General features: G+C 41.9%; 1 protein-coding gene across 1 annotated transcript in view; it reads right to left on the minus strand.

The window, feature by feature from the left end:
- Window positions 1-27,537, minus strand: part of LOC148501811 (ovostatin-like) — a 405,898-nt gene that overhangs the window by 91,517 nt on the left and 286,844 nt on the right. The window contains exons 14-15 of the mRNA XM_088449993.1: window positions 23,074-23,262; window positions 5,204-5,371 (exon numbers count right to left, since the gene is read on the minus strand). Coding sequence (XP_088306119.1) covers window positions 5,204-5,371; window positions 23,074-23,262 — 357 coding nt within the window. The remainder of the gene's footprint in view (window positions 1-5,203; window positions 5,372-23,073; window positions 23,263-27,537) is intronic.

The raw sequence follows: 27,537 nt of genomic DNA on the forward strand, positions 1-27,537 counted from the left end.
GTGTGGTGGTGGTTGCGATGCCTGACCTTCCCAGCACTGGACGGGAAGAGGTGGCTCTTTCCACCATTTGCACACCCCCTGCAAGTGCTGAAAGTAGCACCCACAGTCCACTTGCTGATATGCAAATTGAAGATGTCACTGTTGAAGTACAACAGGATGAGGATACTGGTGTAGCTGGCGCTGAGGAGGAAGTTGGCGAGGAGGATTCTGATGGTGATGTGGTTTGTTTAAATCAGGCTCCGGAGGAGGCAGTTGTTGTCCGTGGGATGAAAAAGCCCGTCACGGTCATGCCTGGGCAGAAGACCAAACATTCCACCTCTTTGGTCTGGCAATATTTCTATCCAAATCCGGACAACAACTGTCTTGCCATATGTACCATATGTAAAGGTGGAATAAGTAGGGGTAGGGACGTTAATCACCTAGGAACATCCTCCCTTATACGGCACCTGCAGCGTGTTCATAATAAGTTACTGTCAAGTTCAGAAACTTTGGCTAAGACCGTAAGCAGTCCAGGGACACCTAAATCCCGTTGTCCTGTTGTATGCAAGCGCCTGCAAACCACACCGTCAACTCCCTCCTCGTCAATTTCCTCCTTAGTCAGGATCGGAAGTAGTCCTGCAGGCCATGTCACTGGCATGACTGACTCTCCTATCCGGGATTTCACCGGAGGATCCTGCATTGCTACGCCTCCTGCTGCCACTGCTGCTGTTGCTGCTGCTGGGAGTCGTTCATCATCCCAGAGAGGAAGTAGGAACACCACTACCTTTACTAAACAATTGACCCTCCAACAGTCCTTAGCGAGGAGGATGAAGTACGACAGCAGTCATCCTGAAGCAAAACGTATAACTGAGGCCTTGACTGCTATGTTGGTGTTAGACGTGCATCCGGTATCCGCCATTGGTGCAGTGGGATTTAGACAATTGATGGAGGTAGTGTGTCCCCGGTTCCAAATCCTGTCTAGATTCCACTTCACTAGGCAGGCGATACCGAGACTGTACAGAAACGTCAGAAAAAGTGTCCTCAGTGTCCTGAAAAATGCCGTTGTACCCAATGTCCACTTAACCACGGACATGTGGACAAGTGGAACAGGGCAGACTAAGGACTATATGACTGTGACAGCCCACTGGGTAGATGTATCACCTTATGCAGCAACAGCAGCAGCGTCACCAGTAGCAGCATCTCAGAATTGCCAGCTCGTTCCAAGGCAGGCTACGCTGTGTATCACCGGTTTCAGTAAGAGGCACACCGCCGACAACCTCTTAGAGAAACTGAGGGAAATCATCGCCCAGTGGCTTACCCCACTTAGACTCTCCTGGGGATTTGTGATATCTGACAACGCCACCAATATTGTGCGGGCATTACATCTGGGCAAATTCCAGCACGTCCCATGTTTTGCTCACACAATAAACTTGGTGGTGCAGAATTTTCTGAAAAGCGACAGGGGCGTGCAGGAGACGCTTTGGGTGGCCCGAAAAATTTCTGGCCACTTTCGCCATTCAGCGACTGCGTGCCGAAGACTGGAGCACCAGCAAACACTCTTGAATTTGCCCCGCCATCACCTGAAGCAAGAGGTTATGACGCGGTGGAACTCAACCCTCTATATGCTTCAGAGGATGGAGGAGCAGCAAAAGGCCATACAAGCCTATACATCCACCTATGACATAGGCAAAGGAGGGGGTATGTACCTGACTCAAGCGCAGTGTAGAATGATTTCCGTGTTGTGCAAGGTTCTCCAGCCCTTCAAACTTGCCACACGTGAAGTCAGTTCAGACACTGTCAGCTTGAGTCAGGTCATTCCCCTCATCAGGCTTTTGAAGAAGCAGCTGGAGAAAGTGAAGGAGGAGCTAAGATGGAGCGATTCCGCTCGGCATGTGGGACTTGTGGATGAAGCCCTTCATTCGCTTTGCCAGGATTCCAGGGTGGTCAATCTGTTGAAATCAGACCACTACATTTTGGCCACCGTGCTCGATCCTAGGTTTAAAGCCTATGTGGTGTCTCTCTTTCCGGCCGACACAAGCCTGCAGAGGTGCAAAGACCTGCTGGTGAACACACTGTCAGCTGAAGTGGAACGTGAGGGTGAATTGTGTGGGCTGTAGCCGCTCGTGGATCAACACAGTAGCAGCGCCAAGCGTGCACCTGTGTCATAAGTCAAGGGCCGTTTGGACATCTGGTCCGGACTGAAGGACGTGCCAACAATTTCTGACAAGTCTACTGTCACTGCATATGATACTGTCCTCAAAACAGCAACGACAAGCATGCTTCTGTCTGTTAAAGGGTGGTGTAGCCCCCAAAGTGCGCTCCAACCAAAATAAAATAATCTTCTTTTTTTCTGGGTTTGTGTGTGAAATGTATGCGCAGTAACCGCACCTGCATCCTCAAAGCAGCAGCGACAAGCGTGCTTCTGACTGTTAGAGGGTGGTGTAACCCTCAAAGTGCGCTCCACAAGCAATAAAAAAATTCTTATTTTTTTTTCTGTCTTTGTGAATTGTGTGGGCTGTAGCCGCACCTGCATCCTCAAAGTAGCAGTGAAAAGCGTGCGTCTGTCTGTTCAAGGGTGGTGTAACCCTCAAAGTGCGCTCCACAAACAATAAAAAAATTCTTTTTTTTTCTGTCTTTGTGAATTGTGTGGGCTGTAACCACACCTGCATCCTCAAAGCAGCAGCAACAAGCGTGCATCTGTCTGTTAAAGGATTACATCGATGACAGCATTCAAGTAGGCATGTCAGACAGTCCGTACATGTACTGGCAGGAAAAAGAGGCAATTTGGAGGCCCCTGTACAAACTGGCTCTATTTTACCTGAGTTGCCCCCCCTCCAGTGTGTACTCCGAAAGAGTGTTTAGTGCAGCCGGGAACCTTGTCAGCGAAAGGCGTAGGAGGTTGCTTCCACAGAATGTGGAGAAGATGATGTTCATCAAAATGAATTATCAGCTCTTCCAGGGAGACCAGCCTCCAGAACGTACAGAGGGACCTGTGGTGGTGGAATCCAGTGGGGACGAGTTAATACTCTGTGAGGATGAGGATGTACGCACTGCAGAGGGTGAGGAATCGGTGGATGAGGAGGATGAGGATGACATCTTGCCTCCGTAGATCCAGTTTGTGCAGGGACAGATTAATTGCCAGCTTGTTTTGAGGCAATCATTTCAGCCACAGTTGTGTGGCAGACCCTGGCGCTGAAATGATTGGTTTGTTAAAGTGTGCATGTCCTGTTTATACAACATAAGGGTGGGTGGGAGGGCCCAAGGACAATTCCATCTTGCACCTCTTTTTTTTCTTTGCATTATGTACATTTTGGGGCCTAGTTTTTCAAACTGCCATCCTGTCTGCCACTGCAGTATCACGCCTAGATGGGTCACGTGTTTGTGCCGCCCACTCGTGTCGCTTAACATAGTCATCCAGCTACCTCGGTGCAACCTTTTGGACATAAAAACACTATTGTGAGGTGTGAGGTGTTCAGAATAGACTGGAAATGAGTGGAAATTAAGGTTATTGAGGTTAATAATAGCATAGGAGCAGAAAAACCTACAAATTCTGTGATTTTAGCTGTTTTTATGCTTTTTTTCAAAATAATACAGATCCAAAACACAAAACCCAGAACCCAAAACACGGAAGGGTGGTTTTGGCAAAACCAATCCAGATCCAAAACACGAAGAAAGATCCAGATCCAAAACCAAACCACAAAACACGAAAAGTGGCCGGTGCACACCCCTACTTGAAACACATGGAAATGGCTGATTTTACATATTTAAGGAGGAAGTATCAGAGCTATTTAGCAAGGCTAGAACACAATCTCCTGTTTTCTAATTAACAGCGCTCACTGCAGCCATCCACATAATTATCTATTGGGATGGCTGCTATGGGGATATTGACCAAGCTCTGTTTAGCTTTAACAGCTTCTCAGTGTTAGCGAATGCCTATAGAAACCCAGGTCTCTGTAGCATTAATACCTATCAGAGCCCATGTCCTAGTAGCTCTAATGCCTATCAGAGCCTATGTCCTGTTACAGTAGCGCTAATGCCTATCAGAGCCCATGTCCCGGTAGCTCTAATGCCTATCTGAGTCCATGTCCTGTTACAGTAGCGCTAATGCCTATCAGAGCCCATGTCCCTGTAGCTCTAATGCCTATCTGAGTCCATGTCCTGGTACAATAACTCTAATGCCTATCTGAGCCCATGTATTGGTACAGTAGCTCTAATGCCTATCTGAGTCCATGTCCTGTTACAGTAGCGCTAATGCCTATCAGAGCCCATGTCCCTGTAGCTCTAATGCCTATCTGAGTCCATGTCCTGGTACAATAACTCTAATGCCTATCAAAACACATGTCCTAGTAGCTCAAATGCCTATCTGAGCCCATGTATTGGTACAGTAGCTCTAATGCCTAGCAGAGCCCATTTCCCATTAGCTCTAATGCCTATCGGACCCCATGTCCCATTAGCTCTAATGCCTACAAATCAATTCCAAACCGCTGAGATACAGTATATTTAGGTATGACTGTTAATATTCGGGCCGTATTCAATGCAATTTTTCATAGATAGGCCCCATTGGGGAATATTTATCAAAAATAATTACAGGATATCCTCCAACAATCCCGTTTTCGGGGGTCACCAGTACATATTAAGCATTGCTGTATATAGGGAGGATGGCAGCAGATATTGGAGGTTTCTATGGGGGCTGCTAAAGTGTCAATTTACTTGGCCCCAGTTATCTTTAGATGGCGTTAGCAGTTGTAGTTTATGAACTACGTTCTGCACAATTTACCGGGAGAGGAATCCAAAGGATTACTCCAAAGCAATGTCCACTCACACACGTGCAGTCTGGTGACCACGCATGCTCAATAGCACATTAGTGATCACTTTACTTCTAACACATTGAAGATGGTCTCTTCTGGAATCCCTGTCCCTGGATGCTTTTAAATACTGTAGATGCTGTTGATCCTTAATTTGTTATTGCCGCAATAAGCGGCATTAAGAAATTATAATTATTAGAGCTAAAAAACGCTAATTAATAAATATGCACCATAGTATTTAAAAAATGAACTGACATGGAAAAGGTAGCCCAAGGTGGTGAAGAGAATAGCGGAAGAGTTATCATAATATGTACCTTTTATTAACACAATTGTGGCATATCCATGCAAATAATGTAACATACCGTAAAACACAGATGTATCCCCATACAGTGCTATAGTCAGCATCTCCCTGTACTTACCCTGAAGTAATTGTAAGAGTCTCCATCTGTTGGGCTGCTAGCAGGCCGTAAGTACAGTCCATGGCAATAGTATACATTGTTTGGATCCTCACAGGGGTAGTTTGGCTTGTCAAAATTAAATTCACCAGATTGGTAACCATATTCACAACGTCTGAACATATCGTACACCTGTAATGCGGATAAATACAAGTTACTGTACATGCATTTCTACCTTACAAACTCTCTTGTGCCTACTCACCAGGCAGAATGTCATTGTCTCATATTGGAAAAAAATAGAAGAAAAAAAATTAAAATGGATCTTTCTCACTAGGGCCGGGATGTACTAAAGGAAAAATGCGGTAAAAACCCTGTTTTCATATGTACTAAGCCCCGGCTGCCCTATTATTGGTGCAGAGGGTAACGCCAGAAAATCCTGGCTTTACCCTATAGAAGCCTATGGGCTTCTTACGGCATCCTACACTTAACGCTTCGTCGCCGCCTCGCCACACCGCAGTCACCTGGCCCTGGGCCCCACTCACCTGTGTCTCCTGGTTGCCGGCCCATGCTCCTCCTAATCTTCCGAGTGCAGGAAGGAGGAGGAGGAGCCAGGGACTTCTTGCAGAGGTCACTAGCAGGAAGTTCCCAGGGGGTTGGAGGGAGCGGAATCCCACGGAGACCCCCTAACCCGACGTCAGCTGCTTCGCAAAGGGCAGCTCTTATCGCAAGAGCTGTCCTTTACGATACTAATTGCATATGGAATTAGTAAGGTTGAGGTGACTGGCGGAATGTACACTGCAACCTTAGTACATCCCAGCCTTGGTCACATTTATATCAGCCAGTCTTTAGTTATCCTATTTCATGGCTGAATTCCTTGTCTATCCCACAATGAATGTGCCACTGGGTCTATTTATACTTATTGAATAAATAAAGCAAAAGGTGATTGGTCTTTGTATGGATCACTGACTATACACTTTCCCCTCCAGGCACCATAGGTGTGGACTGGTCAGGGCAAGGGATATCCAATTATCCACCTGTCCTATACCTTATACGCATCTTGTTTCTCCTACGTACTTAGGGCTTGATTCAGACCCGGACGCACTTAGCGGCCGCTTGCATTCAAAAAGGGGCCAGATATTTAAAATGAGCGCTCGCTCTTTGCGGTGTGAGGACGCCTCTATATCTGAGCAAGCGGCAGCTAATTGCACTTGCTATTTTTAAAGATGCCCATTTGCCGTTCGCAACACACGTCATCTCCGGTATTTATTAGATTAATCGGGAACATCGAGAGGCATCTGAACTGCTCGCAGCGCTTGAGGTAGGCCTTACTTCCCGCAATCACTGTGAGCAGTTCAGGCTAAACGACAACCAAGTGACATGGTCGATGACGCTCCTTTGCTAATTATGCACTCCCATTAAACTCCGTTTTGACAGTCGGGCACGTCTGCGTTCGGATCTCCACTCTCCCGTTCTCAAGCACCTTCCCCTGTTACCACCCACAAACACCACATTCTGTCACTCAAAATAGCAGCCCCTCTGTGTATTATGAGCACACAATTTCCGAACGTAATGACTGGTTTGCGCACGCGCATTGCGAACCATACACATGCGCAGTTGTGCGACCATCGCTCAGAGCGAACGAGCGGCCACTTATGAGCGGGTCTGAATCAGTCCCTTAGTGCAGTCCCTTCTCTCTGTCACACAAGACTGGGTGAGTATGTTATGAAAGAAGAGTTTTGCGCCATGATGGATAATGTGTAAATACAATCTGAGTAACTTTGGGGGCTATTACTAAGCCTTGGAGGGATAAAGTGGATAGAGGAAAAGTACCAGCCAATCAGCTCCTACCTGTCATTTTTTAAACGCAGCCTGACATGGCAGTTAGGAGCTGATTGGCTGGTACTTTATCTCCGTTCACTTTATCTCATACAAGACTTAGTAAATAGACTCCTTTATTCTTTCCCCTCTCACTCTGCAACTTCCTTCTCTGTGACCCAAGCCTTATTAATCCAGTTGGCAACACAGTCTCTCTCCCTCTCTCTCTCTCTCTGTCTCTCTCTGGGGGTCATTATGACCTGGTCGCAAGTGCTGAGCGCTCGCAACCGGGTCGATGTTGCCCCACTGGGCATGCGCACGACGGAGCCGGCTCCGTCGTGCGCATGCTCGAGACCCGGCTAGCGACGGGTGCTCTGTCGCTAGGGGTCTCGCAGCAAATGGGGCGAGCTGTCGATGGTGAGTTACAGTTCGCCCCATTTGGGAGGCGGGCATGGGGCATGCCTGGCCATATGAAGGCATTCCCATTGGAATGCTTGCCGTGTGGGGGCGGCCCCACTGACATCAGCAATGATGTCAGTGGGGAGCTTCCTGCTCGATCAGAGCAGGAAGCTCCCTGGGGCTTGCGGTTGACAAGACCCAACCTTAGGGTTTCGTTGCAAGCCTCGATGGTAGCGATGGTCTTGACCATCATGACCATCACCCTGGTCAGTCGCTAGAGCTGTGGAAGTAACAAACAGTTTAGCGATCGACCAGGAGGCAGCACTTAAAAAAGTAAGTGGCCGGCCTCATTCAGAGCGATCGCTTGCAGCAAGCGATCGACTCTGAATGAGGTCCTATGTCTCTGTCTGTCTCTGTCTGTCTCTCTCTCTGTCTCTCAACAAATCTTGGAGAGAAATCAAGTGGAGACATTGCTCATACAGTAGTAACCAATCAGCTTCCAACTGTCATTTTACTATTGCAGCCTGCAAAATGACATATGCTGATTGTTTGATATAATCAACTTCTCCATTTTATCTCCCTCCAAGATGTAATAAATATCCTGTGCGGTCAATAGCACCTGTAGTTAAGAACCCCAAAACACACTCTTATACCCACCTCATTCAGGGGGGAATATGTGTCAAAACTTTGAGCACCTGAAAAATTTTTGTGGACTGGATATCACAGTCCATAGCTGGTTCAAATCCTTTCTGACCGGCAGGCACAGAGAGTTTCTTCTGGAGTAAACTCTTCATCACCAGTGCCACTTCCATGCGGTGTCCCACAGGGTTCTATACTATCTCCCATGCTTTTTGCAGTATACATGCTACCATTGGGTGAAATAATCAGACGTCATGGCCTGGTCTACCACTGCTATGCAGATGATACACAACTGTACCTGTCCTTTGCTCCAGGTACAAAGGACCCCATAACAACCCTAAATGGCTGCCTAGCTGAGCTTCAGGAGTGGATGAGTGCCAGTTGGCTGCGACTGACCCCTAAGAAATGAGAGGTCCTTAGGATAGGTCACAAGTCAGGGCTACAGAATAGCCAACCAACAGGACTTACGCTTGGGGGAACAGAATTACAAAACACTGAACATGTGCGGAATCTTGGTGTTGTCCTGGATAGTGGCTTGACAGTTCAACATCAGATATCAGCCACAATCAAATCCTCATTCTTTCATCTGAGGAACATTGCCAGAATCAAGCACTTAATTCCCTCATAATATATGCCTAAAGTCATACATGCATTTATATCATCATGCCTAGACTACTGCAATGCCCTCTACCTTGGACTCCCAGCAAAAGAATTGCACCACTTGCAGATGGTACAAAACGCAGCTGCCAGGCTATTAACCAACCAGCCCCATTCCAGCCACATAACACCAACTCTCTACTCAGTGGCGTCCCTCCCCACGGTGACACCCGGTGCGGGGAGGGACGCCATGCGCGCGGCTCCTGCCGAAATGGGGGCGTGGTCTTCGCAGGGGTGTGTTGGGGGCGTGGCCTCACATATCGGGCCTTCGGGAGGGGCGTGGCTTTGCAAATGTAAAGCACTTTGAGTCCTTTAGGAGAAAAGCGCTATATAAATAAAATTATTATTATTATTATTATTATTAAAAGAGATAAAGTCTAGAGAGATACAGGGGTCATTCGTTATATTTCCCAAAGAAATGCATTGGCTAAACGTTCATTGGCTGAGAGAGGCGAGCCTCCGCCTTTCTCTGCCAATGAATGGTTCCCACCATTGGCTTCAATAGTGGGAATGCACTCTAGTAACCCTGTTATTTCAGGTTGTTATTTTAAGAAAAAGGATGCCTAGACAGAAGGAAGAGGACCAGAACCAAAGGGTAGGTGAATATGTTTTTTTTTTTTAAAACATGTCCCGATCAGGATTCTACTGGACAATAGGACAGACCAGCGCTAGGGACAAGGTAAGTATGTAGTCTGAGTGAGAGAGTGAATGAGTGAGTGCATGCGTAGTAAAATAAAACCTTCGGTGTATGTCTTGTCTTTTTTTAATATTTATTTTTCAGGTGAACTAGAAGTACCAGTGGGCCCTTAATGCCCCTTGTGGTTCTCCAAGTACCAGCATGCTGGGGAGGCTTGCTGGGACCTATAGTTCCCCTATAAAGGACAATATTATTTAAGCTATTTTTGACACAATCAACCAGGCACCTGCTGCTCAGGGGTGCTGGGGATAGCTCCGGGCTATCATCCCAGGCATGGGGTGCCCTGGGGAGGAGGAACCCTTTTATTGGGGGATCCCCAACTCCCCAGTGATCATTGGCCTGGGCTGACTGGCATGGGGTGATAATGCTTTGGCTGGGGAACTCCGTGAAGCAGGTCCTATGGCTGTGTAATTACACCCCTGGTAGAAAGAGTACAGTGCTGGTTGTGGCTAATACGGGGAATCCCTGCTCATTTTGTCCCCCGTATTTCCACAACCAGGACTGGCTTACTGAGCCTGGTTGTGGTTAATGAAAATATGGGGGACCAAAATGTGTCTTTTTCCCCTGTATTGATGTTCTAATTGAGGTAAACATATGTATGGAGTTAAATAATCAAATAAGCTAATCCTGGAAGCTTAAAAGGAGACCACACAGAGGCATGTCTTCAGTCTTGAAAAAGTCCTAATTGGATATAGGACGAAACGCGTTGACCAGAGCTACCAAGTGCCTACCAGGAGGATTGACATTTTATTTTATCACCACAGCCGCTCATATTTGCATTTGCCCAGCAGGACTTGTTGACCATTCAACCAGCAATTGGCTTTGCCCCACACACAGGCGTGCTTGGGTTAGGAACTGCTGGAGGACTAATAGCCCATCAAGCCCAGCCCGTCATACGCACAGCGGGAAGTGCTGATCAGCTGACCTACACTTTGTCTGGAATCATCTAGCGGCCGGAGCCGCTACGCTGCTGCATGCATCTGGGGCATGAGTCATTGGAGGACTTAGCACCCAGCAAGCCCTGCATGCTTTCTAAGAGCGGCATGCTGATTTTATTCTCAGCTATCACCAGAGGATTAGAAGAGCATTTCTTTTAGTGCCTTTGATGTGTACATCATACTGACACCATTGCATTCCGTGAGATCTATACCTATTTGAATTTGTTGATATGATTGTGAACATCTCCATGGGACCGTATGTATATTAGCGTGGCCATGCTCAGAGCATTTCATATTGGTTACTAAGAGATCAAGTAAATTTTTGTATTTTATACCAGTAGCTGGGACGCCAGCAATCATTTACTCAGTTGTTATTTCCATGATTACGATATTTATGTGCTATTATTAAATAAGAATATTTTATTGATCCAGTCTTCCATTCATTTGAACAGAGAGCACACATACAATTTACTATCTGTATTGACAATTATTACCATCCACCTTGCGCAGTAGCTACACAGGTTGTTGTTTTCAGGTTGATTGATTTTTTTACTATTTGGTCTTAGCTAGACCAAAGATTGCTACTAGCTAGCAGGTGGTTCATTTTTGGTATTCATCTTTGAGCGCCGGGTATTGTAGTTTGCTAACTACACATATCCATATCGTTGTTTCCAATTTTAGTGATATCCTTGGCAGCTCATTACAATTTATTCAATTATTATTTACTACTGAGTTCGTACTCTCTGTTCAAATGGCAGATTTAAGATGTTATCATGAAAGAAAAACTAGACGTGACATGTATTTATTTTCCATGAATGTAGATATAACTAGTGAATCAGAGCCAAAAAGGAATCCTGATATGAATAAATTGTTCTATCAGCTGGAGGATTTACTTAAAGAGGAAATGAGGAATTGGTGGGACAGTATTTCATTGCAAAAATTTTTGGATGAAAAAATTGTACCTAGAGGTTTAAGGATATTTAAGCACTTATCAATTAATGATAACCCCGACTTATTGAAACAATGGGATGAAGTACTGGACAATTGCTCATTTTCTCTTATAAGACTCCTGATTAAATATAGGAATGAAAGAGTTACAAAAATAATTGATGAAATAGAGGTTATTAAGGATGATTTAATTAAACACAAGGAACACATTTCATTTAAAGAAAATGATGAACAAATTAACAGCAGAGTAGAGAGATTTGAAAGAGAAATAATATTAACTAAAAAACGTAAATTAATACGAGATCAAGAGGATTATAGGAATGATAGAATCAGATCTTATAATAATAAGAAGAGAGAAGTATATATGAGGGAACAACCTCTTCCTTATAGATATCTTACATCTAGGAAAGATATAGATAAAGGATTAGCCTATAAAAAACCTACATATCAACGATCATATTCCCCTATAGAACCTAGAGATCAGAGACATATGGATTATTTGCCACAAAATAGAGACATTCCTCAAGAGAGAACATATACCCCCCCATTGTAGCACCCAAAAAACCCAGAGAAAGGCAAACCTCCACTGAGGATTTTTTTCAGCTCAACAAGTATCGTCATTTGAAGTTAAACGATACTCATACCAGTTTAACCCCAAGACCAAAATGCAGAGAAAGAGAGGAAGAAGAGGTAGAGGAAAAGGGAACAAGGAAAGTAAGATACAGATAGATACTACATTGATATACAATCTTTCTTCACAAAAACTCACTGAGAATGAAATCAAATTGTTAAAAAAGGGCTTCAGTTTTGCACCTACAAAAGAAGCAAATATTTTTGAATTATTTTTGGATCTAAATAAATTTATCAGGGAGTTATGTAGAAAACGGTACTTTGCTCATAAATCCTTAAATATTAATAATACAACTACAGATATGCCTATCATACTGAATAATTCAGATAAAGAAGGCCTATCTTGTTTATAAGAACTATGGAAGGAGAATAATACGGAAGTATTAATATTTGACACCAAAGTACAAAAAGAAAATGCTAGAGTTGCAAAATTTTCCAAATTAAAGAAAAAAAAATCCAAATGTTTTCCTCTTGAACATAAAAGCCCTGCTATTAACTTTTTTTTACAACAAAACCCTGAATGAATTTAAAACTCTTTGCTCGAAAGTAGAGAAAAAAGAGAAAAATAAATATAGTCCTCTGTCATTTAAACAGAATCTGTCTACAGAAGAACGATTAGCTTTAAAACAACTAAAAGATAACAGTTCACTTATATTAAGATTAGCAGACAAAGGAGGAGGAATTATTATTCAGGATAAAATTGACTATATCTGTGAAGCTAAAAGACATTTATGTGATAATAAATATTATATTATTCTACCTAAAAATCCCACTATAAATTATTGTCGAGAAATTGAAAGTATGTTGGCTGACGCCAAGAATGAGAGCGCAATATCTGAGGAAGAATACAAATTTCTACACTGCGCACGCCCTATCACCCCAATTTTGTATCATTTGCCAAAAATTCACAAATCACTTACTTCACCCCCTGGGAATCCTATTATTTCTGGTATTGGTTCAATCACTTCTAATTTGTCACATTTTGTTAATGTTCACTTACAGAGTCACGTTGTTAATTTAAGATCACATTTGAAGGATACAAAACAATTCTTACAAAAAATCTCAGAAGTAGGTTTGACAGAGGGGTGGGGTCTACTCACCCTAGATGTCCAAGCACTGTATACCAACATTCCTCATCAAAATGGATTGGAAATTGTTAAATACTATCTAGAAACTGATGAAAGCTTATCTGTAAAACAACGTGACTTTGTATTAAATTCTATATTATTTATACTCACTCACAATTATTTTTTATTTGATAACACTTATTATTTACAAGCACTTGGGATGGCCATGGGGACCAGGTTTGCGCCAAACTTTGCGAATCTTTATATGGGCCACTTCGAAGCCGAGTTCATTTGGAGCAGCTCATATAGAGATGACCTGGTCCTCTATGGCCCTTTTTTTTGATGATTTATTTATTATTTGGAAAGGTGGACAATCACGTGCACTAGACTTTGTTAATTATTTGAATAACAACAATTATAATCTCACTTTTTACTCATAATTTTAGTTTTGATTGTGTTAATTACTTAGATATCGCGCTCTCAATACGAGATGGCGCTATGGTTCCTTCAAATTATGTTAAACCTGTAGGTGCAAATAATTATTTGCACTACAAAAGTGGACACTACAAACCCTGGATAGAAAATATCCCAAAAAATCAGGTGTTAAGATTAAGACGGAACTGTGCTAATAATGACGATTTTTATATGCAAATGGAGGAGATGACACATTTTAGAAGAAGGGGTTATCCTGCATATCTATTGGAGAGTGCGATAGAATATGGTAAATCAATCAATAGAGGGGAACTCCTTGTGAATCGAGAGGATAGAGAATTTGAATTGGAATCTGATCATAAAGAAAAATTTTCAAATAATGGGGTTACATTTATTTCTCGATATAATGTTAAATCAAATAATATCAAGAAAATTATTTATAATAATTTTCCAATTTTATTACAGGATCCTATATTAAAAATTGTATTAAAGATAAACCTAGATTTACGTTCAGAAAGAATATGAATCTCAAAAATTTATTAGCACCTAGTGAACTTGCTTCAAAGAAGTGGGCCAGTGACACCACATGGTTACCATCTAAACCATTGGGGTCGATTAAAACCAGGTTTAGGGAGCACCAATGAAATATCATGAATAGAGTACATACACATAGTGTAGCATGACACTTCTCTCAATGTCATGACGGCAATCCACAAGGCTTGATAGTGGTAGCAGTAGAACACTTTGGATCAACGAAAAGAGATGGTAATCGGTTCAGAAAATTTTGTTTAGGGGAAGCAGCCTGGATCTTCAAACTAGATACATTAAGCCCCAAAGGGCTCAATGAGGCATTAGACTATATGTCGCTAGATTAATTTTCCCAATAGGTATTTTCATCTATAAGTTAAATGCATACACAGGCTATTTATGCTAGGATGTTTAGTGTTCTTGCATTTAGCTCTGATGCACATCTATCAACATACCTTTGGATTAGAGTAAGAGGATTTCAGTGCAGTGTGAGGGACGTCGGTCGCCGCACTTCAATTGTTATTTCCTCAAGTATATACATCAGTTACTATGCTAAGGTGTGTTTATCCGATATAGATTACTGAATTGTGGATCAACTTACAAGCTTTCGGATCAACAAGAGCATGCTATATACTATGCCGGTCAGATTAGGTGTTATATCTCTAGATACCCTTAACATAAGAATGTTAGGATCCTTCTTCTTTCCTCCCTTCTGTATCTCTCTTAACCGATTAGTCTGTAAGATGTCATTTATTCAACAGGCAGTTTTGCTTGTAGTTGAGTTCCTCTATTATCATTCTGTATATTTATCATCCTGTGTTTTTGATCTTTCTCTCTCCTATCTTCTATATAATTCTATGTACTTTAGAGAGAATATCTATTAAGTATACAGATTTGTGGTATCCTCTAATTAAATTTAATTAAATCAAATGTTCATATGGATATATGTATAAATTAATGAATTATCCACTACATGTTTATATATGCTCCTTTAATGGAGATAATTAGCCTTGTATGGGAGACTTGGAACAGTAATAAGTATGTATACTATGGAGATATTTTCAATCTTATTAATTACTAATATATACGTAGATTGCTATATTGCAATAATCATCAATGGAGATTAGAGTATATATATATATATATATATATATACTCTTAACATGTACAACTTAGAGGAATATTCATGTATATAGCTTACATCTATTTACAGGCATTTACTTGATCTCTCTTCTTTTAATTTAATCTTTTGATGTTCTAATTGAGGTAAACATATGTATGGAGTTAAATAATCAATTAAGCTAATCCTGGAAGCTTAAAAGGAGACCACACAGAGGCATGTCTTCAGTCTTGAAAAAGTCCTAATTGGATATAGGACGAAACCCGTTGACCAGAGCTACCAAGTGCCTACCATAAGGATTGACATTTTATTTTATCACCACAGCCGCTCATATTTGCATTTGCCCAGCAGGACTTGTTGACCATTCAACCAGCAATTGGCTTTGCCCCACACACAGGTGTGCTTGGGTTAGGAACTGCTGGAGGACTTATTGCCCAGCAAGCCCAGCCCGTCATACACACAGCAGGAAGTGCCGATCAGCTGACCTAAACTTTGTCTGGAATCATCTAGCGGCCGGAGCCGCTACGCTGCTGCACGCATCTGTGGCATGAGTCATTGGAGGACTTAGCACCCAGCAAGCCCTGCATACTTTCTAACAGTGGCATGCTGATTTTATTCTCAGCTATCACCATAAGATTGGAAGAGCATTTCTTTTAGTGCCTTTGATGTGTACATCGTACTGACACCACTGCATTCCGTGAGATCTATACCTGTTTCAATTTGTTGATATGATTGTGAACATCTCCATGGGACCATATGTATATTAGCGTGGCCATGCTCAGAGCATTTTATATTGGTTACGAAGTACATTTTTGTATTTTATACCAGTAGCTGGGACGCCAGCAATCTTTTACTCAGTTGTTATTTCCTCTATCAGATTTATTATTATCTGGATACTAGTGATTGTACTGTGATATTTATATGCTATTATTAAATGAGAATATTTTATTGATCCAGTCTTCCATTCATTAGAACAGAGAGTACACTTACAATTTATTATCTGTATTGACAATTATTACCATCCACCTTGCGCAGTAGCTACACAGGTTGTTGTTTTCAGGTTGATTGATTTTTTTACTACTTGGTCTTAGCTAGACCAAAGATTGCTACTAGCTAGCAGGTGGTTCATTTTTGGTATTCATCTTTGAGCGCCGGGTATTGTAGTTTGCTAACTACACATATCCATATTGTACAGACCCTGTCATATGTGCACAGAAAAGCATATCTACATATATGGTATGCGATTCCAATGTTTAAACAGAGCTATACTCTCACTGCAGATAATGAATACCAGATGTGTTAGACGGAACCTATAAATGTGGGCTGCTCTGTTAAATAAAGGAGAGATGGAGACGCTTGTGGTACATACAGTTGTGTCCCGTGTCTCCTTCTTTACACACATGATCATATGTAGCCTTTAGCAACCAGAGTCAGAGGGTGACCAATAAGGGACTCATTCAGTAATCATAGTTATTGTCCAGAGTCGACAACATGGAGGTGCCACCGAAATGCCCAGCAGTATTGCCCACTGGATAGATGTGAGATCGTGCTCTGGGGATAGAGTTGCCAGGACAATTTCCCAATTGAGTAAACAAATGTTTTGCTCTCCTGGTAGCTGTGTCCCCATTGCAGTTGATGGTCTGTCCTGCTGGGATCAATCCTTGAGTAATTATTGGTCACCGTAAGGTGTTGTTATTTAAAAATGTTATAATCTGTTGTTTTATGTTCAGTGAATGATAGGTAAATGTTTAAAGTCTTGTTTGTCTGTTTGTTATGTAACAAACCTGTCATTATTGTGTTTTTAGAGTACCTTTGATTTAGCCACTGATTTAACTTTAGAAGGGAACCCCACACAGTGATTTGTTTATGAAATAGAAGAATGCCATGAAATTTTATTAGATTTAGAAAAGTACATCAGAGAAGGATTGGATACATTTACAGAAATGTGTTTTCATGTATTAGTGTCTGAAAGAACAGAAAGGGAGACCTTGTCAGACAGTGTTTTCAGAAATAGGAGGAAAGTTACATCCAGTCAATAGTGTTAATAACTGAGGCAGGAAAAGTCAGAGCATGGATGTGCCTATAGATACACATTTGATGATATTATTCTTGTGCACGAGAATAGTAAACTCTAATAAGAGGGGGGACCATTAGGTCTGATTTTAGTCATAAGGAATTTTGACTAAGCTAGACAAGGGAATGTTCTAGCAAAGCTTTATGGGAATCATAAAGCAGGATATTTGATGAATGTTTAAAAAGGCTGACCTCCAGAGACTGACCGGTTTAAACATCACAAAATGAGATATGAGAAGCAGAGGTTAATAAATATAACCTAGATGACACACTGAAAGTTCTGATTGAGAAATGTAATAAACTTGAATAAGAATATAGAAATGACCCCCAGATACCCACTTACTTAATTATCACTGCAGAGGAATGTTGCGTTTTATATAACTAGTGTTTTGTTTGTTTTGTTTTCTTTTCTTCTTGAAATGTATATTTAATTTGTATTGTGAAGGCATGCTGTGATAGTTGGTTTGCTGATGACAATGGAACAGGAGTTCACAGAAAGTGGCTGCCGTGCTGAAATTTAATGTTTGCTTGTGAATTAAATGGGCCCATGTGTATGTGATAAAAGAGTGTCGAGTGAACTTGAGAAAGTAGAGTTGTGTGGAACAATTGTGTTGATCAGATGTGACGTGTGTAAATGATTGTGCATAGTGAAGGTGTACTAGGGAATTGTGGAGAAGGTGTGCAGGAATTGAAAGGGTTAATGTGCTAGTGCAAGTGAGTTGCCATTTTTTCATGGGGACGCCCATAAATAAAAAAATGGCATTGCAAGATTTGAAAAAGGATTGATGTTGAATGCATTAATAAGAAAATGCTTTATTTGTTATTTTCTAGGAAAATGGATATTGTTTCTGTAACTTGTGAGATCAAGAGAATGCAGAGACACATTGTAATTCTAAAAGAAACAGTAATTATTTTTGATTGCTGCAGAAGGGATTAATAGTAAAAGTGATGTAAAATTTCCCTAACAAAATGTTTTATCAGTTCAGTTCATGATTTCTTTAAACTGTTGAATGATGCATGCTTACTAATTAAGAAGTTAATTGTTTTAGAAGAACATAATTTTACAAACCTAAGAATATAGGTAGAATAGGGGCTGTTGTTTAGATATCTGGACTTAATTAATCAGAAGCAGCCATAGGAATGCATATTGCCAATGCAGTTGCGCAGTAACAAGTCAGCTAAGTAGAAGCAGATGCTATAGGCTTTGCTGTGTTAAGGAATGAGGTATCCCGCTATAGAAGAGAAATTATCCTCAGTTGTAGAATATCATGAGAAACTGTTAAAAAAGAAAGAAAAAAAAAGACACAGATCAAGGGATTGATGGATTGATAGGTACTTTCACCCTTGGAAATGTCAGGATGTTGAAACTAATTTTGTTTACAGGAATGCAACTAGAATTACACTGACACTACTTAAAACATGCCGGACGTTTTTTGTATGCTTCTGATTGTTTTGGTTAAGATAATAAAAAATGCTACAAATAAGTACTGTAAGATAAACAGAAACTATTTTTTGGTTCAAAGCTCCAACCCAACCTAACCAAAAGGGTGTGTCTGGACCCCAAGGATGAAGGAAACAAGTCATACAAAAAGTGCCTGTACTAAAGATATTTAAACAATTGAGAGGATTTTTAGGTCTTATTGTATATTGTATTGTACTTAAAAGGTGATAGACAGCAGGAATTTAAAAGTACTGTAACTTAGTTCTTGTGTTAGCTCTGCTATATTACAGCAGTTAGTTAAGATTGAATCCAGATGTCACTTCGTTTCTCATGTATTCAAGAGGAGGGAGGAAATGTACTATGGGGGGATGATGCTGGCATATGAGAGATGAACATTCTAGCAGCACAGCATATGCAAATTGGAAGGGTCTGAGCCTGCACATCCCTATTGCAAATACTATATGTAATTCAGCTAGAAACCACAGGGGACTAGTGAGACGCAGGAAGATGAAACTTATGATTACTTTTTTATTTTTCATCTTTCTTTAATGATAATGATTGTTTTGAATTAATGAAATCTTTTTCGATAGGTCATTTTATTGTAAATTATAGAGAGATTATACATAGTTTGTATTAGATTTTTTGTTTGCTGGTTTTCAGATGCCGAAAAATTTAGTTTTAAGTAAGGTCAAAAGCACATATCAGAGAAAATACCCAAGAAGAAGAATTGCTCCAGCAAACCAAGTTGGCCAAAAAGGTTACAGTAATATACCTGATATTGGCGACCTGAAATGCCAGAAACATTGAACCTGAATTTGTTAAAAGTTGCAGATACAGGTTCCTCAGAGAGAGAAGTATAACTTGGAAAGACTTGCATGACTTCGGGTGATGGATGGATGGTTAAGCACCACCTCTGTCTGCCACATGCACTATTCTCAGTCTGAGCCCAAATACTTCATGGAAGCACTCATCAGTTTAAAGATGCTATGGTAAAAATAGCCAAGAAGCACTGGATAGCCCCAGACTTCAGTTAGGCTGCATAAGCCTACCCCTAATCATTGCACAGCCCAGGAAAAGTGATCACGGTACTAGAAGAAGAATGAAAGGTCAGCTATTCCTTCCAGAAACTAAAGATTGATTTTATATAGTTGGTTAAGTGTTGGGTATATTCTGTGCTCAGATCTGTTGTCAAAATGACTATGGTTTTGCAATGTAGCAAACACAAAAACACATTACAAACAATATGAACAATAGGAAAAAGGAAAATAAATGACAGAAGTAATTCGTACATGTGAAGTACTTGAGGTAATAGAGAGTGTCAAAGGTACACATTTTATTAAAAACATTTTTAGAATGTATCTTGGAGAATCTGATAATAAATAGGACCCAAAGCAATGATAGAGTGTAAAGACTGAATTATACAGTCAAATTGAACTATGAAAAGTTTGTTAGAATGTTTATTTTTTAATATGATTGTTAGTCAAGAACAATCCCAGTGTGAAATGTAGGATGATAGCTTATGGAATACTATTTAGTATAGCTGTTAGAACAAGATGTGATTTCCTACAACAGTTACAATATGAGCATGGTAACTTGATTCAATATGTGATGCATATATAATAGAAACTAACCAAAGTCCACCACCAGATGTTCTCTTATGTTCTAGATCCCAATTCAATTGCAGCACCTACAAACTGCAACCAGGTGATTGGGTCATGATAAAGAAGCTTCTAAGGAAAAGTCCTAGGAACCAGATATAAGGTCCTTATCAAGTTCTCCAAACTACTCAGTAAAGGCAGCAGAAAAGAAAATTTGGATTCGCCTCCACTGCAAGATCGTTATATAAGGGGAGTTGGAGAAATTTAAAGTTATGAATTGATATATGTTGCTAGGCCCTAAGCCAGACAAAGGCTTGGAGGATATACTGTATACTATGCTTCGTTCTTGTTATAGTTTTGTTTCTAGTTTTATCAATATCCAGACCTAGTGTAAAGAATGGTCACATTATAGAAGTTTTAGCCAGACTATTTAATACTGTTACATATGAAATATTTGATGTGTTTGAAATAATTACTAATGAATTTAAATTCCAGGTGATGGTTTTGGGACAGTTTAGGCTGATCCTTGAATATCTCACAGCTACACAGGGAAGTATGTGTAAAAAAAATTAGACCTGTTTGCTGTAATTATATAGCTGATAATTCATCTGACCCGTTATATGTACACTTAGAGAAAGTTAAGAAATGAATGACCAGTTTAGGAAGATACATAATGATCCAGAGTATGACATTGATAGTAATGGATGGTTTACATGATTGAATCTGTCAAATTGGTTTAAAGGAACAGACAATATAGTTTTTATGTATTTTCATGTTAATAGCTAAAGGATTGAAATTACTAGTCATTTACCTGATTGTCAGGATAGATATATGACTAATAAGGAAAATACTTACACTTGATTACTGTTCTAGGTTTAAAGCGTCTAAAGAAATATCAAAGACAACTATGATCCTGCTACATGGACATACCCAGAACTTTTGTGCAATATGAAAGACAAGAGAACCATTGCTTTGCAGAGACTTATGTGAACAATGTTTTGCAACAATTGAAGGCTTTTGCAAGAATACAGATGAAAAGAAGATACAGGACTATAGGAACTGAGGAACTCATCACCTATATGGTCTTGAATGGGCACTGCCCCATGCAGCTACCTCATTAGGAGGGATAACTTGTTGTGTGAAGTAGGGACCAGATACATAGGGGGTGGGCCATGGCTAGGTAAGCTAGAATGATAATAGTATGTCAAATTTGAATCGAAAGGGGGGAATATGTAGAAGCCATTTTGGAATAAGGATCCTTTTTGTATGCCATGTATGCATGGAGGGTGGGTGCACAGGACAGGATGGAGTTACTTCATTGTACAGAAAAGCATATGTACATATATGGTAAGGTATGCGATTCCAATGTTTAGACAGAGCTATACTCTCACTGCAGATAATGAATACCAGATGTGTTAGACGGAACCTATAAATGTGGGCTGCTCTGTTAAATAAAGGAGAGATGGAGACGCTTGTGGTACATACAGTTGTGTCCCGTGTCTCCTTCTTTACACACATGATCATATGTAGCCTTTAGCAACCAGAGTCAGAGGGTGACCAATAAGGGACTCATTCAGTAATCATAGTTATTGTCCAGAGTCGACAAAATATATATATATATATATATATATATATATATATATATATATACACACACACACAGTCCAATTCTGAACCGGCACTTGATGTGTAAATCACATTGATGCTAGTGTGCCTTCACTTATACTAACAGACATGCAATAAACTCTATTGATTATTCATATAAGTCCAGGAGCGCCGCTGATACTTTTGGTATGTATGTATGTATATATGTATATATATATATATATATATATATGTAAAACATATTTCTATATGCCCCTACATGTTGACCCCTAATTCAGTACAGGTGAGGGGGTGGCATGACATACCCTTGCGCCGGGCACCATGGCTGCTAGCTACACCTCTGCCCCCAGGAGCCTATCCTAATGAAAAACCATAAAGAAAAGTGATGACCAGTTTTGTGTTGTCGACCATTTGAAACTGTTGAACTTCTGCCCTGTCGAACATTTATCAGTCAACCTTTTGTATCTGTCAACCTTTTGTCCCTGTCGACAATTACATGTCGACCACGTGCTGATAAGCATTGACTGTCGGCCTTTACATTGTCAATCTATCTGGATACTCTTTATACTCTATTTCAATAACAACCGTACAAACTATATAGTTAGACTTCTGTTTATAGCCTATACAAGGTACATGTACTATATGGAAAGCCATAACAACCAACCTTTTTTTGTCATAGATTACACTACATTTTTGCTCTGCATAACTTTAATAATCAAAGTGATGTCCCCTCCCCCCAAGATCATTATATTGAAGTCTGAACATTACTATAATGTTGCAGAATATGTTTCTTTGTTCAAGCATCATACACACAGTCAAAGAAGATCAGATGAACTTTTCCATGACCATTCTTAAAATATTTACAACATAAAGAACTAACAAGATGAGAGGACACTTGCTCACGAAAGAGATAATACACAATGATGGCTCGGACCCCGCCAAGTGGTGGCTGTCAGTTTCCCTGGCATTGCAAGTGACCAGGACCTGACCAGGTTGTGGTCGCAGCGCCGGGATCGCGGATGCAGCAAGGAGGTGTCTATTTCCTACAGACCCTTCCTGCAGTGTGCTAAGGGGGCTCACAGCACCCCCTCCCCAATGTGCAGCACCACTTTGTGGCACTGCAACAGTATATCTTTCCTTTTGTTTTCTTAAGGGGGCATGGTCACGCGTCCCATGATTAGGTCTCGCCCCTTCACCCAGCCCGACGCATCTCTTGACAGCCCTGTGTACTGTAGGTGGGCAACACCAACCAGCTCCACTACGCATGTCGTAGATGGTCAGCTACCAGCATTGTATTATAGAACTACACATAACCTATCCAGCTTTATTCTGCTAGAGACACTTCCAGCATTAGGGTTGAAGGGGTCATACGAATTTAGTATCTTTAATTTGGCATCAATCACTCTTTGGAAACACAATGAAGCTGGAGCAGCCTCTATATGGAAATCAATTTCGGAACCAGGAGCCACAACTGGTGTATCGACACTCAAAGAAACCTAAAAAACAAAAAATTATAGAAAGTAAAAAATTAAATAGTAAACCCACTCCACCACAACACATAATAGACTGTATTGCTCATGTCCTGTAGATCTTTCTCATCTCAGATTTAGGACAGAGGATATTCACAGCAGATATAGACCTACCAGGGCTTCTTAACGCGATGCTCGGGGCTGGGAGGGATCCGAACGAATCCCTCCCATGAGCCCCAGCGGCCCACGTCCTGGGTGTTAAACCCGGAAGTCCCTCTGCCCGGCAGCATCGCAAAGGACAGCTCTCATCGAGTGAGCTGTCCTTTGCGAAATCCTTGGTACATACCGCGGTTATGAACAGCAGTATGTACGCGAAGTCAGGGGGGATGTACCGCATCGGCGATATCGCGTTAATACATCTCCCCCTTATTCCTTGTACAGAATATTTACCAGCCTGCATCAGTGCTCTTACACTTGTTTTGCCAAATATCTATACTGGAGCATTGGGCTTGATTCGGAGGTGCGCACTAATGCATGCGCGGATGTGCGATTTTGCAGAGTCGCTGCGGCGGTAATATGCAAATGCTAATTTCAGCCCTCCTCTTGTGTACTAGTGTGTGACAGACTGTGCAAACCCTGAGATGCCAACTTTTACTGCTCATGGTAATTCCTCCAGCGGTTATAGGCCCCCATTTAGTAACGAGTTTTATCACCAAAACGAGTGATAAATGTCACAGCATATGATAAATGGTGCTCCAGCCAATCAGCTCCCAACTGTTATTTTTCTAACAGTTGACAGTTGGGAGCTGATTGGCTGGAGCACCATTTATCATATGCTGTGACATTTATCACTCGTTTTGATGATAAAACTCGTTACTAAATGAGGCCCATAATCTTATGACACCCTATGACTTGCGCAGTGTCTCCTTCTGAAAATTCTCTAAACATGGCCTCTGTGCAGGCAAGGGCATATCTTGCCAAGGTAAGGCGGTAGTGAACACGATCAGTGACCAGTCAAGTGAGATGGAGAGCAATGTCAATAAGATTCTGCTGCCACTAGTCACGTGGAGAGCCCCCTTGAATGCTTTGGAGGTTGCTCGGCTATTGAGTGGCAGACTGCAGTGTGTGAGCCGCGGTTGACTAATTTGCGGGAGAGAAGAGGAGTACATGTCTAATCTGAGCCTGCTCCAATGATCACAATCTGACAGAGCCCCACTGATGTAGATAATCATGGACCTGAAAACTGATGCTTATTCACAGGAAGGCATTTGCCTGTGAATAAGGAGCAGCTTGCAGCTATGATCATCGGCACCAGCAGGGCCCCGTACACTGGTATCCCCCCTACACCCTGATGGAGGCCCGGGTCTCTAGCCTGTGTAGAAGAGTCAGAGCCGTAACTAGACTTTTTGGTGCCTTGTGCCAGAAAGAGCACGGGCGCCCCCTCATTTTTCATAGGTACATAATACCCCCCCATAAAGGGCCTTGGCTTCATGGGGAAGGGCCAGGGAAGAGATAGGAGATGCTGGGGATGAAATAAGAGGAAGCTACAAGCAAGAATGATAATAAAAAGAAATTAACCAGGCCCAAACAGCGCCCCTGACCTGTGGTGCCCTGTGAGATGGCACCGGCCGCACTACCCTAGCTACGGCCCTGAGAAGAGTTGTGTTGATACTGTAATATTATGAGAAATGGTTGGGGCTTACTAATTGTCTTGTTAATTGATGCAGAGTTGCATTGTACTGTAATTAGGAAAAGGATCAGTAGCCTTTTTCTCTCTAATGGCAGTTACCAGTATTAGAAAGTTATACCACTATGGATTGTGTAATTAACAGATACATCAGGAATTGAAGTGGTCTGGTAATACTGACAGTGCCCAGGGGCGTATCTACCCCTTGGCCAGGATGACACTTGCCAAGGGCTCTAGCTGGGAAGAGCAGTGCAGCTTGCTGTCAGGGGATAGAATCACATAGCAGTGGTAGTATCTGGGTAACTACTGTGTGGCGTGACACTATGCGGTGTAATGTGAGTAAGGGGCACTAACTACTGTATAGCGTGCTTTGAATTGGTGGTACTATTGTGTGACCATGAACACAGCCACATCCACTGATGGTCTGACACCCACATGACACTCCCATAACATGCCCAGGATACAGCCATGTTTGACGTTCACTTCTGCCCACCTCCCAGACACAACACAGGAACGCCCATAGCTTTCCTCTGCCAGCTGAAATTGGAGCGATTCCCAATGCAACAGCAGTCTCTGCATTCACTCAGTGGTACGCATTCACCGTAGGGGTGTCCAGGATTTTTCGCACATATGCTTTAGTAAATAATCGCTCAACTGCACCCACACGACAACTCTGAATTTCAAGCATCTATTTTTCTTTCAGTATAAAACTTTATGAACAGTAGTTCAGAAGACATTTCCACCCTTAGACGATTACCCGATGGCGTTTAGATGCTGCGGATGACAAGTAAATGCATGTACAAATGAAACCCAAACTAGACTGTGTGTCCATGCACATTTGCATTCGTAATTCAGTATGCGTGCTTTTGCATTGCAGTGTTTAGGATGCTGCATTTCCCGCTTCAGTACAACTTTCTTTCCCATGTACCGAAAAACAAAAATAAAACTCTTGCTATAATACCCTCACAAAACCTTGTAATACAGGCACAGCATCTTGCTAGTGCCATCATTGCAGACACAGCTTTGCATCCCTATTGGCAGTTTCCTGAATGCCCCTTAATGTGCTCGGCAATCATCAAAACTCCCTTTCCTTCCATCTACCATTTCGTCTTTTTAGTTACAAGCAGCCGCAAGTGTCAGGATTGAGCGAATCTCTCAGAGAACTTTGGAGTAAAGGAAAAAAAACAAAATACAAAACATGAATAGTAAAGAATTTTAAGATTATATCTGTGTAGGACAATCCTTTAAACTAATCCATTAATCCATACTTGCCTACTCTCTATACCGGTACACCCGGGAGGCTCCCAAAAATCATGTGGAGCTCCCAGCCGCCCACAAGAGAGGGCAAGTCTACCGGACTTTACCCCATCCACCCCCCACCCCCACAACTCCCAGCCCCTCTTCCCCACTTCCCCTCACTAATCTGGCGTAAGTTGGCAGTCCAGAGAGAAACCAATGACAGTAGCCCACACGGGGGATTTCTGAGTACCAAAAAACCCCTCCTGACAGACTGGAGTGCAGGCAACATGTTCTTAAGCCCCGTCCGCGATTCACGGGTCAATATGGATGGCGGAGCCAATATGTAGCGATTTAATTTAGATTCTAGTAATTTGGCCCCGCCCCCCTCTGGATTAAGTTTGCTGTGAGGGGGCGGGATTTAAGAACATGGTGCCAGCCTGCTAGATCGTGTCCCTATCAGATCTACTGCAAGGTAAGTTTTTTTGTAATGTATGTGGCACATGCTTGTGTGTGTAAGGTATGTGGGACATATGTTTGTGTGTGTATATATATATATATATATATATATATATTATAAGGGCACAGTTGTGCCCTTATACTGTATTAAGGCTACATCTAAAAAAAAAGATTTCTCCATATAGAATTCCGGAGGGGGAGCAGGGTGTTCAAAGGGCTACACCTCAAAAGCTATAGGAGGCACAAATCTGAAATTTGGTAGGGGCGGGAAGAACTGTCGCACGGTGCTGCATGCCAAATTTCAGGGCATAAACATAAAAAATTAGGATTTGGGAGTAATCTAAAGCTCCAACTGTCAGTTCATTCTGACATTGTCATTTAGGAACCCTTTTCTGTTGGAGTCTATGTTGGATTTTTGGGAAGGCAAAACTCAGGGTAGGGGTGGAATTTAGATCTAGCTATTGTGCCAGGTTATGTGCTTTTGGGGATCAGGTAAATTAGAAAGTTACAGTTTTTAAACTATTACCGCAAGAATGCGCCATTATACAGATAGGACTTTTCAACTTGTTGCGCAGCCGCAGTAGGAGCCTACAGAAGGGGGTGTATGTACTGTGGCTTCAAATGGGTGTACAAACATGGCTGCCTTTTAGCCGGAATAGATACTCCCTCCTCTGATGCCGATTTTTCCTGGAGGAGATGACAGCAGAGACCCCGGGGCTATACTGGGCCAGGTCTGATGGGCCAGAGAGCTGAGAAAAGGGCCCCCACCGCACCCCGCCAGGGGCCACAGGAGCCAAGCACCCCTGCTGAGTGACACCGGAGCTCTGCCCACAGGGGACCCTGTATCCAGGGAGAGAGCGGGTGATGCCAGAGATCTGAGCCGCCCTCCCCCCAGCAGCGCCGGTACCCTCCTGCCCCAT

Source organism: Taudactylus pleione, unplaced genomic scaffold (assembly GCF_031769625.1).
Source record: "Taudactylus pleione unplaced genomic scaffold, aTauple2 ptg000502l, whole genome shotgun sequence".
NCBI lineage: Eukaryota > Metazoa > Chordata > Amphibia > Anura > Myobatrachidae > Taudactylus > Taudactylus pleione.